Raw genomic sequence first — 15,933 nt, forward strand, 5'->3', positions numbered from 1 at the left:
TGGGGAACTGAAGACTGTTCTTTTAAAAGAACTTGCTACTTTTTGTTTTAAAAGATTTTATAGGATTTGCTGAGAAGACTATAGAACAGTGTTAATCTTGACTTTAGGAATAGTTTAATTACTGCTTTGCTTTTTGAAAGGAAAGATTCAAACAAATATCTGTCTCTTTATTGTGAGAAATAACCTTTAAGGGACTTTGTATTACCTGCTCCTTTAATGGGTACAATTGTTTTTGAGCGCTGCATTTTGCAGAGCTTGCAAACAATGATGGTGAGCATTTTATTCAGATGTTGCTTAATTGACAGCTGAGTACAAGAAGCCACATTTAACTCAAGAATCCCTCATCCACACTGTACTCTGTCACAGTTTTATAGTTCTGAAACTGGACACCAACAATATTGTAATTTTCTATCTGATGAAATGGCTTCACAGTCTCATGAATAGATCAAAACCCTTCATATTTAGCTATTAGTTTATTATTAACATGGGTTTATATTATCAACAGAACTTGCATTTTTCCTTAGTGGCGTATTACCAATGTAGCTTACATTATTCCTTTAGTAGAGTATATATTGCTAGCTTTGTATACATTTACTATCTGATAAGAGTCATGTAGATGGACATGAAGCTCTAAATAGTTTCTTCAGAAACATTTCACTGAATTTAAAATATTTAGTGCCAACTGGAAAGTAACTTTAAGGGTCTTATTAAGTGTATTTGACTCAGGTGTGGGAACATCATATAAAGACAAAAGTGTACTCTCTCATGTCATATTTTGATTTTAAATCAGCTTTAGCTTGTAGTATTGGTTTCTAACTTGCTACTTTTTGTTTTAAATTATGCATTTGTTTTAATATATGTTCTTATTTTAGCAGGTAAAGAGACGTAGTATTTTTTAAAAATGCATTAGTTTTCTCTAAACTACATTAACTTAGTGTTGTTTAAAATCCATTTTGCATGATGCCTTTTTCCATTAACCTTGTCTAGTTTATTTAAAAAAATAATCTTGTTTAACAAGCTTTTTTCTGAGAGCAAAATTAACCATCACCTAAAAATGAGGTAGCTTCTGGTGAAACTCTTTAGCTTTTGCTGTCTTTAAAAAGCTGTTATTCAGTGTAATGCAACAGTCATCGCTCAACTTGGCAGCAGCACCCAACCCCTTCTCATTATGTACACTACATTGTGATTAATCCATTAGTTCCCCTCCTAGTGTTCAGTATATCCTGTCCAAATACATAACTGTTCCTGCCTCCAAAAGTGCTTAAGCTTTTCAGCTGACTGAGCTTGGAGATGGTCTTTATACAGTGTCTGAGTTGATGTAAATATGTTACAGATACTTGGTAAAGCATTCTGTGGAAGGACATGGGGGCAGAGAGGGGCACAGCAGTAGGGCTAGGGAATCCAAAGCTAAGATGGACACTGCCTCCGTAACCCGATGTTTTCTTGGCTTTTGTTGCCTTGCATCAGAACCATAGCTTTGATTTAAATATAACCTTGTTTTTCAATCAGTTCTTCAGACACTGCTTCAGGATATTTGTGGCAATACTTTAATATAGTAGTATCAGTGATGAACAGGCTGGAATTGCACAGTGTAAATGTGAGGTCAGGGGCTGTCACAGAGATGCTCCCTGTCTCTTCTGCAATTCTCCACCTCCTCCTCATTACTACCAGAGCTTTCTTACAAGTGAAGTAATTTGGAAAGACAGCAGGAACAGCTCTGTGCTTCATGTTGGCTTCTCTCACACGCGGAGCAGCATGTGGCTGTGCTCGCAGAGCACCAGGCCTGGTCAAGTGTCCCTTCATGTAACTTACTTTCCACAGTCTGGTAACAAAATAAAGCTAGTAAACTAAACTGCATGCAAATATGCCTAAAATTGTGTGCTGGCTTTTTCTTAATGTGAATTGGGCAATCAGTAGAATTGCTTTCCTGAAGAAATTTAGGAAATTATAGTTCAGCCTTTGGTATCTTTGCACTTGCCTAACTGTCTCTGCCTGCCTGAGCTGATTTTAAAGGCTGCTCAACCTATCAATTCAGAGTTGTAGAATGAATAACTAGTATTTGTATAAATATTGCATAAAGCCTTGGAAGGCTTTAGAGAAGGATAAAGAGGTCTCATTTTTATTTGAATTTTACCACAAGGTTACAATGAAATTCCTTGCTCTTCAGAGAAGACTGCGTAAGATGTGAAGCATAAGAGTAGCACGTAAGCCAGAGCAACAAGCAAATGGAATAAAATGCAGCAGTACTTACCCCTGCTTTATATAAGCCATACATGCTTCTCCAACATATAGAACAGTAGTTTTAAGGAAGAGTGATCAATACAGAGCAAATTAGTCTGCAATTCTGGAGTTAGAACTTTGCATTTCACAAGAGCCTGTGCAGTATTTTACTTGTTTAACCAACATGTCTGCTGCCAAGTTTGGTTTATAATCTAACCAAAAGGGACTAAACAAGAAAGAGTGAAAATAAAGTAACCACTTTGCATGAAACTGGGGCTGAGGTTTTCTTCTTTTCACCAATTTCAGGGCAGTAGCTTGTTAGAATTGTGTGTGTGCCCTTTGATCTGCATTTTCATAGGATTATTTTCACATTTGCCTGTCGCACCTTCTCATGGATAACTCTAAAAACCCCTTCCTTTCCCTCCAAACCCTATTCTTGTGTGTGCTTGTTGGTTTGAAAACCCTGGGACATTTTAGCTACCTACAGTAATAGCGCTCGACTTGTCCCCCCTGTTCCTCCAGGAAAGGAAGTTCTTCAAAGGCTTCTTTGGAAAAGTAAGTTTAATGCCTTGTTTGTGCTTGCACTATAAGGAGTTACATCCCTGGTATAGCACTGCCATAAAATCAGGGTGTTGTGAGTGCCTTAATCCATTTCAGAATATTTGCTTCTAAAACAGGCTTGGAAATACTTTGATCAAAGAATATGGTTTCAAAAGTAACACGAAACAGAAACTTAAATATCTGTGGACTGTATCAGAAATCCAGTGTTCTGAAGTGATTTGGTGTTCCTAAAAAAAAAAATATATATATTTTAACCCTTAAACTTGTGCCAACCTACATCACCTAGGCAAATACCTACAGAACAGTTGAGGTCTGTGCTGTGTAAGTGCTTCATGCCCAGCTATCTGGCAGCATGAGTTGATCCCCAAACGTTAGCACTGGCAGAAAGCAGTGTGCCATCTCTTAAACCTTCCTTTTTCGAGCACAGTCCCAATTCAAAGGCATATGAAGATGAGATCAGGCATTTACCTACTGTGCTTTCCTAATTTCAGCTCAATCTCTAGTTTCTATTGTTGCTCTTGTTTTCACAAGGACAGTGTCTTAGATGAAGGGAAGCAACCCTGTCCTTATTCAGAATGTGCTGCACTGGTGGCTGGGTGGTTTTGTTCCCACTGCCTGCATTTCTGCAAGGCAGAAAGATCATACTCTCTTTTACCTCTCATCTGTTTCCTACCTTTGTGTTTAAAATTCCTGTAAAACCTTTTAATCCAGCTTTCATATGGAGTTAATCTAAGATAATGGCTTCTGAAGTATATTGTAAAATGAAACTTTGCTTCAATAGAAACGAACAGGTTTGTAATGTTCATAAATGCTGAAGTCTTTTGAAGCAGATGATTCTCTAGTCATGGATTGGTTTGGGCTTTACTTGGGGAATAAATAAGGTTTTTTCAGCTGATCCTTTTACACCATTCACTCAGATAATGATAGGTGTCACACAGGAACATCTGTTTCTCCAGTTCTGGTTTCTTCCTATGATCAAGGAGAGCACACATCTAAAGCATAGTGGTGGTGGTGAGGGGCTAAAATATAGAAGATGGCAGATCAGTGAGATTAATGGGAACAGTCCTGTGTGCAAATCGAATCCTAGAGCTGGAATCTAGAAGGACCAAACCCAAAGTGCTAAATTGGAAACAAACAGAAAACCCCCACCTCAGCCTGATTAAGAATGTTAGTTTTCTCTCTGCTTGTTGGTACTAACTTACATTAGGCTACATAAGAAAGCAAAGATGTAAAAGGAAACGTATTTGCATAGCACTTAGGTAAAAACCTTTCTTTGGCTTTTTAAATTATTAAATATGCCATCTTCCCTATTACATCTTGGTTGATATTTAATGAAGACTGGTACTTTACCACAGCATTTTAGATTTCCTTTCTCCTGTATTATAATATTTTGACAAAGAAGGACCTACTTCTACTTCAGCCTGTGAATTTCATTAATTAGCACTGAAACCACTTAAATCTATAGTGTTTAGGTATCCCCACAGTAGCAGTGTGGCAGTACCTTTATTACAGCTTCAGCCTATAACAGGAGCCCACATCTAGGGAAATCTGCAGAAAAAGGGACAGCTGTTCTCTTATTAATAATTGAGAAATACTAATAACTCTAATATCCTTTGGCTGTCTCATCTATAATTTCTTCTCAAATGCCTTGCATTTGGATTAATATAATATTCCAAACTGCCAAGCTATTTAAAACACACCAGCAGCTTTCAGAAAATCAGTCTAGACATGTCTGCCACTTTCCCTGTCCATATTTTTCTCCTTGTAAAAGGTAAATACGATGGATTTGTTTCTGGAAATGTTCAAGTGGTTAGTACTGAAAATGCTTTTTTTAAGCTTGAAATAAAAATGAGATGTCTGTTGATAACTTTTGTGTTTATCAAATAAGGTGCCTTTGAAGTCAGCTCCTTTTAAAACTAAAACCTTTCTGTTGTAATGAGGAGTAGTAGTACAGATTTGGTGACCTTTGTTGTGCTTTCCCTCCATGTGTATGTGTATTTCTCATCACACAATGTTTTATACAGAGTCTCAAATGCAAATTTTTCTTCCTATATATACCTCAGGTGTATATATATGAAGAAATATATATGCTTCAGGTGTATCTTAGAGCCATGTCCAAGTCCCAGGGTAGGATAAAATATAATAGGCAGAAAAACTACAAACAAAGTTAAAGTATTTTAAAAATGCATTATTGGGCAATTTCTGGCATCCTTAATGCTTTGTTTTCCACCTTACAATAGAACAAGGTATCCAAGCAGCTACTTTTTTCTTGGTTGATGCCCATCTCCAGGGCACGGCCAGTTTGTCAGTGGGGTTTCTGTCGTGCCCGGCCTGCCATGGACCTGCCTTGTCCTCCAGCCTCGTTGTGTGCTAGGGTAAATGCCCACTTGCCCTCCTGGAGTCGTCTGTGGACTCTGAAATGAGTCCAGATAATGAATCTCGTGCTGGAGCAGATTACTGACCTCCCAGAAGGGCTGAGCTGTGAGGTTTCTATCAGTGCTGACTCAGCCCTGACAAATCAGGCTCCTGGGAGTCAATGCCACATGTGGCTCCCCTCAGGCAGTGCTGTCATCTAAAAGCTCTAGAATATAAAAACAAGCTACAGATCTGGATGTCTAGAGGAGTCCCTTGGTAGGAACATTTCAGAGCATCCTGTTCCAGTGGATATTGGCTGCTTGCTTTAAATAGTTCTGTTTGGAGTTGCCTGTACCTCCAGCATTTGTTACACAAGCTGCGATTCTGTGTTGGAGTTCACCTCCCATGCAGTATCTTGCAGTTGGTCTGATCTTTGTCCAGAATGTGCCAATGGTGCCAATGCTCCTATCTACTCTGTAATCACAATTTACTTGGCAATATCCCTCCCAGAATGAAGTAGTGCTTTGATTTGTATGTCCAATAGGAACTGAATTGGAGGAATGTGTTCCTTTATACATCACTGGTAGGCACAGATAAGCTGAGAATTCAGAAAATGTAAAAATCATTCATTGTCCAGCAGTAGTAGCAGTGGGTTTGGGGTATAGACTGTAAGGATAAGCCCTTTCAAACCACTGCATCCACCATAAATATAGAAGAAGGAATTGGGAGATAAAAATGAGTTTTCTTTTTCTTTTAGTGTAGCAAAATCTTTGGTTATCTTGCATGTGGAACCTAATGTTTCAGTGGGAAGAGAGGGCCTAGGAAGCTCTTCAGCCTTCTCATTTTAGTTTGAGAAACATTAAGTTCATGTGTTAACTATTTCTAAATCCTCATTTGGTAAAATAGCAAGTGAGGAGTAGCTCTGGTGAAGATCAGCATTGCTTTATGAAGTACCCAGCTCAGTTAAACTTGGTTTTAATACAAACTCCAAGAACTGTCCACAGTTTCTGTACAGACAAGGTTTTTATTGTTTGCTGGGGAAAGATGTGTGTCTCTTAATCTAATGATGGCAGTCTGAACAAAACACTTACCTGCAGGCATTATCTTTTCTTCATTGTTTGTATTTGCTTGAAATAAAGATTTTTAAGACTTATGGCTTATAAACAACAGATACTCTTTTAAAAACAGTTCAAGGAGACAAACCTTTAATGGGGTTTAATAGGGACCTTCAGGCTGTGGAAGCTAGCTGAGCATTGAAAATACAGGCTATATTTGTGGGTATTGATCCTGCCTTTTAAAACAAAATATTAGAAGCTACTTTTATATGCTACAATATTTTCTAACACTTATGATGGTAAATTTAAAGTGTTTCTTCTGTTGTGAATTGCACTCTTTCCATTAGGCATTCCAGAATCTAAATTAAACATTCTCTGGGGTATCCAACAAGCTGGATGGTCATTTAGAAACTTGCTTCTGCAAGCATTTCTCTGTGGCTTGCTTTCATGCTGTGCTTATTTTCTCTCTTTTTTTTTTTTTTTTCTTTAAATGCTCTTCTGTGCAAGTCAGTGCCATTCTCTGTTCTTACCAAGCTTTTTAAAAATGCTCAGGATGTCATTGCTGCTTCCGAAATTGGGACAGATAGTTCCTCCCAAAAAAAACAAACAGAAATTCTGCCAGCACCTTTTTGTTCACACTTGCTGCTTTCTCTGAGAATGAAACCAATGTGATATAATTGGAGAGTTCACTCCAAGATATTTCATTCTTACAGTGTTAAAATTGGTATTGAAGACTCGGAACATGCAGTAGATTATGCCAGAGTGTATTCTTGTTCCATTACTTGCTGTAAGAATATAAATTATACACATCTGCAATAAACTATTAAAAAAATTATAGTTGCAATTCTAGTTTGAAACTCTAGCTGAAACCCCTTCATCTTTTTTATTTTCCCCCTTGTTGCTTTCTTCACTCCCTGCAGTGGTTTTTGGTGGGTGCCATTAGCAGCCACAAACTGTGCAAACCCAGTGCTTCAAAACGCATGAAGAGAATATTTTAATAACTGGCTAAAGTAGGGGTATTGTGAAATAAAGTGACATACTAGAAGAAACTGTATGAGTTTGCTAGTAGTAGTTCTCTGTAACAACCAGTAATATTACATTGACCTATTTTCTTTTCAATGAATTAGCTTCAGAAGAATATTGTGTTTGTACTGTTTTCTATAACTTTCCCTTGAAAAATAAGCAGCCTGGAAAGAATCTGTAGTTTAAATGGCTCCTGAAACCTTCCTGTATTTCCCACTTTTACTTAGCCTCAGCTTGTGGCTGCTGAAAGTTCCCACAGTCAGGTTCTGGGTAGAAGCCAGACCACTCTCCGCTGCACCCGCCTGCCACACACCACTGCTTTTTCCAGATACACACCAAAGATTCTTACCTCTCTCCCCACATAGGACTTTTAGGTCTTAATAAATTAGTGAAACATATTTGTGTGATTGATCTTAGCATTAAGCTTATGAGCTTAAAAAGCTACAGAGTAACTGATGATTTTGGGGTGCTTTTAACACTGGTTTAAGGTGATGCCATGATTCTGCCACAGGACTATTAGGGCAGAGGGTAGGGCTGGTGGAAATATCAGGTAAGAAGTTTCCTATATTTAAACTTGTGCTGAAGAAGCTACCTGTGGTGTAACTCCTTATGACTGAGTGTCTTCTGACTCTAGTGGAATTCTTCACCCACTTGGTCAGTCTTGAATTCTTTACTGTCAGTGGATGTGCACCTTTCTGCCTCACCTGTCCTGTGCCCTCTCCGCATCCCCACGACGTGCTGTTTCTGAAATACTGGCTTTGGCTTGGTTCTCTTAATGTTTTGCAACTTGGATTGAGCTTTGGGCACCCTACTGACCATGGACTTCATCTACACTTAATGTTATAGTTCTTGGAGAGGGGAAGTGGGAGGCAATTGGCTGTTGGCTTAAAACTGTTTTGTTTTGTTTTGTTTTCTTTCCTTCTTTTTTTTTTTTTTTTTTTTTTTTCTTTTCTTGGAAGTCTGGGAAGAAAGCCGTCAAAGCAGTCCTGTGGGTTTCAGCGGATGGACTCAGAGTTGTAGATGAGAAAACAAAGGTTAGATTTCTCTGGGCAAAAGTTTTAAATCTCTCTATAATAATGTATGTGCTATTTCCTTAAATAGACAGCAATCTTTGTGACTGCAAATGTTGGCATTTGAAAGGAAGACTGAAATGTGTAGTTTAGTTTAATAATTTCTTGTTTTGTAAACATACGTACACCTTCTAATTTTTTTCCCAGTTAGTTCCACACTGCTCTCAAGCCACATTTTGTAAAATGTGGCAGGTGTAGCACAAGCTTGGAATATTTTTTTTGTTGAATTTACTGCAACAAGCATTGGTTTTCCTGCTATGTTCTGTTGGCAGTGAACTTGAAGAGTCCCTGGACTTCGTTCTGCACCACTGCAAAAGGCTGCAATAATAATACATAGGCAAACTCTCATATATACATTAATCAATATAATTTTCAGTGCATCCAAACCGTAGAATGGATCTGAATGAACAACAGCTTCCAAAAATGAAATGAAGAGAGTAAATTTAATAGAGAGATTGTAGCTTCAGACTCAAACTAAATAGTAACTGCATATATCAAATTTAATAATCTTTAATATCTAAGATGTTGGTCTGAAGTGGAAAACTAATATATTTGTGGCATAATTCTAGATTGTTTTACATTTTTATTGTGAAATTACACTTTTTTATTATGAATTAGCATGTGGTGTACCACCAGGGCAGATGTTTCCAAGTAAGAGCAAATGATTCTTGGTTTTATGTAGATGTAGGCAATTAAAAATAAGAGCTTTAAGCTTACAAGTGCACTGGTATTTTAAAAAGATGGCATGCTATGAGAACAGTTTTAACTCTTGTCAGTCTGAAATAGTATATGTTCACGTCAATTGACACTTATTTTTGTCAGCCTAAAAGATGATTTCTCCAAGCCAACACTGACAGGCAGAGCTAATTCATATCCCTCTGGATTGCAACTGCCTATCAAATATCTGCTTGTGGTTAAACTTCTCCACGGCTGCTGCAGTGGTATGCAGTTAAAGCTGCTGTCTCTCAAGAATTCACTTTCTAATACAAACATACTGATGTGAATGAATTCAGTCTACTGATTGCCTCATGTAAAAGTAATAATACATGTATTATTTTTAGAAATGTTGCTGCATATATGTAATATTTTCAAATTGATTTTTAATAAGTTGTGCAGACTCTGGAGGTAATGAAAAGTATAAGATTTAAAAAGAAAATAAACTGTTGCCTCCTGGTGGTTGAATACATCAGCAGAGGCGCCAAGTACTAGTTACCAACCAAATGAAATAATTTAGAAAAAAATATTAAAACTAATTTTTAATGAGGATGGCATAATCGTTAACTGTGTTATCTCCTTTTTAGAAATGCTTCTCCCATCTATGGGATTAAATAGGGAGCATTTGGTGCTACCAGTGCTGCTGGTGTTTTTCTCTTGCATCCCTACTTAGCTGACTGGGAGATGAGTTTCGCTCTTTGTGTAGCAGCTGCAAGACCTTTTCACTCTTGCAGACCTCTCCCCTAAGTTTCAGTGTTGTGATCTAAGCAGCGAAGACTTTCTGGTTGCAAGACTATGGAGCTGCTGTAAAAATAAAATAATATACATGTGTGCCTCCACAGTCTAGAGGAGAGGTTATAGGAATCCACTGGATCCCTAAATTCTTAAGCAGTGCCTTAGCACACCTCTCCCAAAGATGGGTGGTGAAGAATGTCATATCTTCTTTTTGTTTTGTACTGGGAACAGATTTTGAATGGTGACTGATGACAAATAATTACAGACCCATCAGGTTATCCCCTTTTTAGTATAACTCATTTTTGTGCAGTTGCACCTGACAGTGACTTGAGTTCAGGTGTTTGGCCGTATTTCCTCACATTTCTTTTATTGTGGGGGGGATTTTTCCCTCTAGGATCTTATAGTTGATCAGACAATAGAGAAGGTTTCTTTCTGCGCACCAGACAGGAACTTTGACCGGGCGTTCTCATACATCTGCCGAGATGGCACAACGAGACGCTGGATCTGCCACTGCTTTATGGCTGTGAAGGACACGGTAAGTTGAATATGGTGTGTGGCCAGCTCTCCCAGCTCTTAGCTAGAAGGACAGAAAATTTGAGTACCTGGAATAGTGCAGTATGTTTTGACTCCAGCTGAGATATTATTTAGTCCTTGTAAATTATTTTAATTCTAATTCCCTGTGTCTGAAATATTTGCCATCCCTCTGTCATGCCGTCTTATGGAGAGAAATGCTGCTCAGCCTGTGTGTAAAAGGAGTGCAGTCCGCCTCAGATAGTCTCCAGCAGAAGGGAACTACTCTTCTAAGAATAGACAGAAAATTTTCTCATTTGAAAATGTTTACAGCTAAAAACTGAAACGGCAATGACAGTTTTTTCCAGGATAAAATCACAGTGCGTAAATACAGACTCGTTGTGAATGTGGTGTCTTGTACATGTTATCTTGAATGAAAAGTCATCTGAATGTTAAGAGATGAAGCTAAACTGAATTAAATTAGCATTCTATTTGCTTCTGAGTGACAACAATATTTTGAGTAGGTTTGAAATCAGTTTCTTGCTGTGTAGACTTAGGTAAGTTATTTAACTCCCTGATCTGACCTTTTCTTCTCTCTGCTGTTTGTTGAATCCTGCCTATATTGTAGAAAGTGCTTAAAGCCTCATGCAAATTCAGTGCCTGAACTCCCCAGAGCTGCATGTTCAGAGTTCAATGGTACTTGATAATTTATCATTTTTCTTTAAACAATGAAGTCAGAAATTCCCAGTAAAACTACATTAGAGCTGGAATAGTTCTGTTTTCATCTGTGAATAACAGGTCAATTCACTTAATGATGATGATAGATGAGTTGAGCTACTGGTAGTAGTAGTGCCTCTGATTTGACTGTAGAAGCTGTATAAGCTGGGTTGCTGGACTTCCTCAGACTTGTATTTCCTTTTTACAGTTATTGGATAGTGGATTCTTTTGACCTGGTGAATAATGGAAGTGCTTTTCATTAGGCACTCCTAAATCTAACTGGTGCATTTGGTCAGGATCATTAAGAGGTGTGAGTAGTCACCACTGTACGTTTAACTTTCACAGGTGCATACAAAAGTAGTGTCTCCCTGAGCCCTCTGTAAACTTTCTCCAAGACCAGTGCTTACCTTTGCTTTAGGACTTACACCTTAAGACAGCTTCATGAGAGTTTCTGTGTGCACAGATGTATCTTTAATGCCTTAACTAGATTGGTCTTGTAAAGGCAGGTTTTCAGTTTGTGATGCTTGAAGAACATGTATGTTTCTGTTCAGTCACTGTGTGATGCAATGCTGTCTTGTGCAGGGGGAAAGGTTGAGTCACGCCGTGGGCTGTGCATTTGCAGCGTGCCTGGAGCGAAAGCAGAAGCGAGAGAAGGAGTGTGGAGTGACTGCCACCTTTGATGCCAGCAGAACCACATTCACTAGAGAGGGGTCATTCAGGGTCACTACAGCTACTGAACAAGCAGAGAGAGAGGAAATTATGAGACAGATGCCAGATGCTAAAGGTAAGGGATGCAATTTAAGCACTCATCTGCAGTGAGCAGAACCGGTACTGAGGCCTGTGCGACGACTGAAGCTTAGCAATGTCCTTACAGCATTCTCTCTCACGAACCTTACTATGTTCTAATCGTATTCCTTGTCAGTTCACAAGATAGAAAATGCTCCCAAATTCACTCAGTATTTTCCCACATCTTCTAGAAAATGTGCGAGTGGCTACATAGGTGAATGCTGCTTCTGCTTTTTTTTTGTCAGGGTGCTTTATGGCAGAGAATACGGTAGGTACCATGCTAAAAGTCCTTAGTAGAAAATTGTTGAAAAAATACAACAAGCTTGCCATACACAAAGTAATAATTTATGTAGCTTAATGCTTGTGGTAAACGAACTGAAAATTATATGCATTTTTCTTAGAAAAGAATGTATTTTTATCTTAATTAAGGCAGGTTACAGAGTGTATGTATACAGCTGTACTGCATGAGGGAAGAACAAATCAATCACAGAGTGCTTTCCAAAAAAAATCCAGAATAACCACTCCCTCCCCATAAAACAAAAAGGTGTTGGACTATTAATTACATTCAAAATTAGTGACTAACTGATTTGAGAGGAGATAAAGTGTTCTGAAATTAGGTGAAAGTAGAACTTCTTACTCAAGTTTTATGACAAAGCCTGGAGTTCTACAGCTAACAAAAATTAAAGTATTATAAATACTGTTTATTACCTGCTTCACAGTAAAGTCAGACTTTTGTTTCAGAGGATTTCACAGCAAGTTTTATACTGCCCCTTGATTGTAAAACTTAAATCTTCGTTTTCATCATCCATCTGCTTGTTTCCATACGTTAGTTTTCAGAATGTGCTAAATGAAGCTTAAACACAAGGCCTTTGTTACTTGAGGGCATGAGTCAAAGTCTTGACTCAATGAAGGTGTGTGAAATCCTTTTCAAGAAAGACTGATTAGAAAAGTTTCACTTGAATGAGCAGCTGCAACTCATGGGTACTGAAGCTTACAAGACAACATAATTAGTTCCTCCTACAATTCGAGCTCCTCAGAAATCTCGAGTCTGACTCCTCTCTTTACCAGACTTTTAGTTATTCTGCTGATGTGTCAAAAAAAAAAGTCATTTCTTTTTCTAAAATATTTGGAAAACAGTGTAGGAGAAATGAGAGTTCATACCAGGACAGTCAGATTTCCTTTTGTCCTTCTGTGTTGATGGAGCTGTGTTTGTTGCCCCCAAAGCCAATTCATTTATGAGTAAAAAAGAGTTTTCCTAGAGATAGAAAAATCTCTCCATTGCAATTCTAATCCTAAGTGTAATGATTTAAACAAATCCTAATCCTACATTTCTGCCATTAGGCCTGTCTGACAGGAGCATTGTGGTGCTATGCAAAGCCCTGCAAAATGAAGCATCTGACTTTATGTTGGAGGAGCTTCCACTGCAGCTAACTCATGACTGAGTAGTAACATTACAGCTACATTCAGTACAGAAGTGACGCAGGAACTCCTCACAAATGTGTCTGGTGTTAGCAGGGCCTGTCAGCTCAGAGGCTGAATCTGCCTTGCAGCACATTCCTCTCTACCTGTAATGTATTTCCTGGAGGAGCTGGGAGCTGCAGCCCAGCCTGTTAAGTGCTGCTGCTACCTTTGGCCTGCAAGAGCTTGTGCAGTGTGTTTGGCTGCTGCCGCTGAATCTGCAGGGCTGGGAGGGTGGTTTTTAAAAGAAGGTCCTGGAGCTGTGTTCTGTTCCCTGCTGCTGCTAAGTTGCTGCTAAATCACTTAATCAGTTGGTAGTAATATTTTGTCCATGGTTCTGTGTGAGGCAAAGTAAAGGTCTCAAATACACAATGCATTTTTCAGTCTTAGCCATAAATGAATTACCTTGAGCTGGGATCTCAGGAGCAGCTAGGAAGAATACAGATGTGGGGCCATCTTTTTTAGGGAGTGGCTTGCCTTAGAAAGCTGTGGGGCTTGGGTATGTGTCAGGTGATGTGGTGAAGGCAGTGGAGGTATACAGAGGTATACAGAAATGTTTCTGCTGTGCTATTAGAAACTCATTTGCAGGAGTACTAGTTATGCAGATTCCTGCAATTTCCCTTCTCAAAACAAATGGGAGTACAGGTAAGCAGCTGAACAGTACTTTGCTTTACTCTTCTAACCTCACCCTGTTTCCTCCAGCAGTTGAAGCAGAAGTGAAAACGGTAGCATCAGGTGCTGCACCAAACAATACTGCCCCCTCTTCTGGCTCACCAACCTCTCCTACTGCTGAAGTTGCTGCCTCTCTGGATAAAGAAATGAGCAACCCCCACGCTATCCCACGGCGGCACGCCCCCATAGAACAGCTTGCCAGGCAAGGGTCTTTCAGGGGCTTCCCCGCCCTCAGCCAAAAGATGTCTCCTTTTAAACGCCAGTTGTCTTTGCGAATAAATGAGCTGCCTTCAACAGTGCAAAGGAAGACTGATTTCCCCATGAAAAACTCAGGTAAAACCAAATGGTTCCAGTGAAACATTGCCTTTAATAGTCTCTTCCTTCTTTCTTTTCTGTGGCTTCAAGTAACTCCTTATTTTCTGGTAAATCCTTCTTCTGCCTCACGTTGATCATTTATCGTGAACAAACATCACCATGACAGAAAATTTCTGCTTTGGGAATAGGCAAGAATTTCAAATCTGGGGTTCACATGCAGAAACAGTTGTAATTGCTATCTGAAGTACTGGAGCACAGCTTGAAGTGTTCCAGGAATGGGTGTTGGTGAATTAGTAGGTTTTGGCTCTTCCCTCTGAGTCACTGAACCAGTTCTTCCACTTACTGTCAGTGCATCCTGAGACATAAATCCCTTCAAGGCCTTAACCACTTTTCTTGGGATCATGTGATACTCTTCTCTAGCCTGTCCCTCTGCCTGTCTGAATTCTTTTTGAGAGCAATTAAATTGCTTTTCACGTTGCATTAAGAGAACCTATCTGTTTAGATGGTACAGCTGGCTGTATCAATATTAACGTGGTACAGTTTTCACGTGATGATAGTGGGGTTTTCTAAAAGTCATCCCAACATAAACGCCTGAAATGCTCATTACCTTGCATAATGTCCTTGAGTTCCCCTAGCTAGGTGTTACCCTTCAGGCCAGCTGTACTTTCACTTGGCAACAGAGCTGGTTTTAGGGTTCTAAGCTTTGAAGTAAAAATTAGTGTGGCAAAGGCAAACCCGACAAAAATACTTAGTCTGACTTCTTTCATGATCCTTGTTGTGACCTGTGCTTTAGGACCAGCACTGAGCCAATCAGCTTCACAGTAACAGTGCACTGCTCAGTAGTGATAGTCACTGAGCACACCACAATCTCAGTTTTTCATGATTCAGGACATTTGTGATGCATGTTCCCATATATGCCACTGCCAGTGCTGCTTACCGTCCCACTGCATGCACTGTATTGGAATATCCCTCAAAGAATCAATTTTTGGGCATGCCTCCCTCTGAATTTTAGATCTGGTGCATGTTGTGTGCAGACATTTTATGTTTCTTACACTATTTTGTGCTTGATTATGCCTGCTCATGTCAGTTCTGTGCAATGACGGACTGATGATTGGTACTTTTGGAAGACGCTGCCATTAGTAATAATGAGAACATCTGGTAAGCTGGCAGGTTTACTCCAGATGTTACATTATCCACATGGTACTGATGCTTAGTTTAAAACTGAGCATCCATTTTATCTGAGCATTCAGCTTTTGCTTTTATGATTCTAGGACAGGAACTGGGAATTTCAGCTACCACTGAACTGGGACAATCAACACTAACTCTAGACTGAACTGCCACTGTGCACTGCTGTCAGTGCATTTAAAGTTCATCTAGTTACTGTACAAATATGTTGTTGGAACACTTAAATCTATCATAAGTATTTTCATTTCACAGAATGCCAAATCTTAGAGCCAAAACCTTGAAAAGTTTAGCACTTTAAAGATTTAGAGCTCTACTTAAGCTGTAGAAATCCCTTTTTATTGTCTGATACAAGCATCCTTCAAATCTGGAACAGTGATCTCCTTGTCCTCTTGACTTAAGCACAAAATACAATAATGTGGTGTTCTATTTCAGGCCAGATCTTCAACACTAATGTAAAAAAAAAAAAAAAAAAAAAAAAAAGCTGTCATGCAAATCAGTAGCAAGACCATGTAGGACATAAGAGAACTAATTATATTTCAGTTTCACATTGGTAGTTG

At 38.9% G+C, this 15,933-nt stretch overlaps 1 protein-coding gene across 17 annotated transcripts in view; it reads left to right on the top strand.

Annotated features, from left to right (window-relative positions):
- Window positions 1-15,933, top strand: part of NUMB (NUMB endocytic adaptor protein) — a 90,902-nt gene that overhangs the window by 70,810 nt on the left and 4,159 nt on the right. For 8 of the 17 annotated variants that reach the window (XM_072930038.1, XM_072930033.1, XM_030274374.4 and 5 more), the window contains exons 4-8: window positions 2,698-2,775; window positions 8,174-8,248; window positions 10,128-10,268; window positions 11,543-11,744; window positions 13,907-14,209. In XM_072930038.1, the coding sequence (XP_072786139.1) occupies window positions 2,698-2,775; window positions 8,174-8,248; window positions 10,128-10,268; window positions 11,543-11,744; window positions 13,907-14,209 (799 nt within the window). The remainder of the gene's footprint in view (window positions 1-2,697; window positions 2,776-8,173; window positions 8,249-10,127; window positions 10,269-11,542; window positions 11,745-13,906; window positions 14,210-15,933) is intronic. The other 9 variants (XM_072930040.1, XM_030274372.4, XM_030274375.4 and 6 more) reach the window with 4 other exon arrangements.

Source organism: Taeniopygia guttata, chromosome 5 (assembly GCF_048771995.1).
Source record: "Taeniopygia guttata chromosome 5, bTaeGut7.mat, whole genome shotgun sequence".
Classification (NCBI taxonomy): Eukaryota; Metazoa; Chordata; class Aves; order Passeriformes; family Estrildidae; genus Taeniopygia; species Taeniopygia guttata.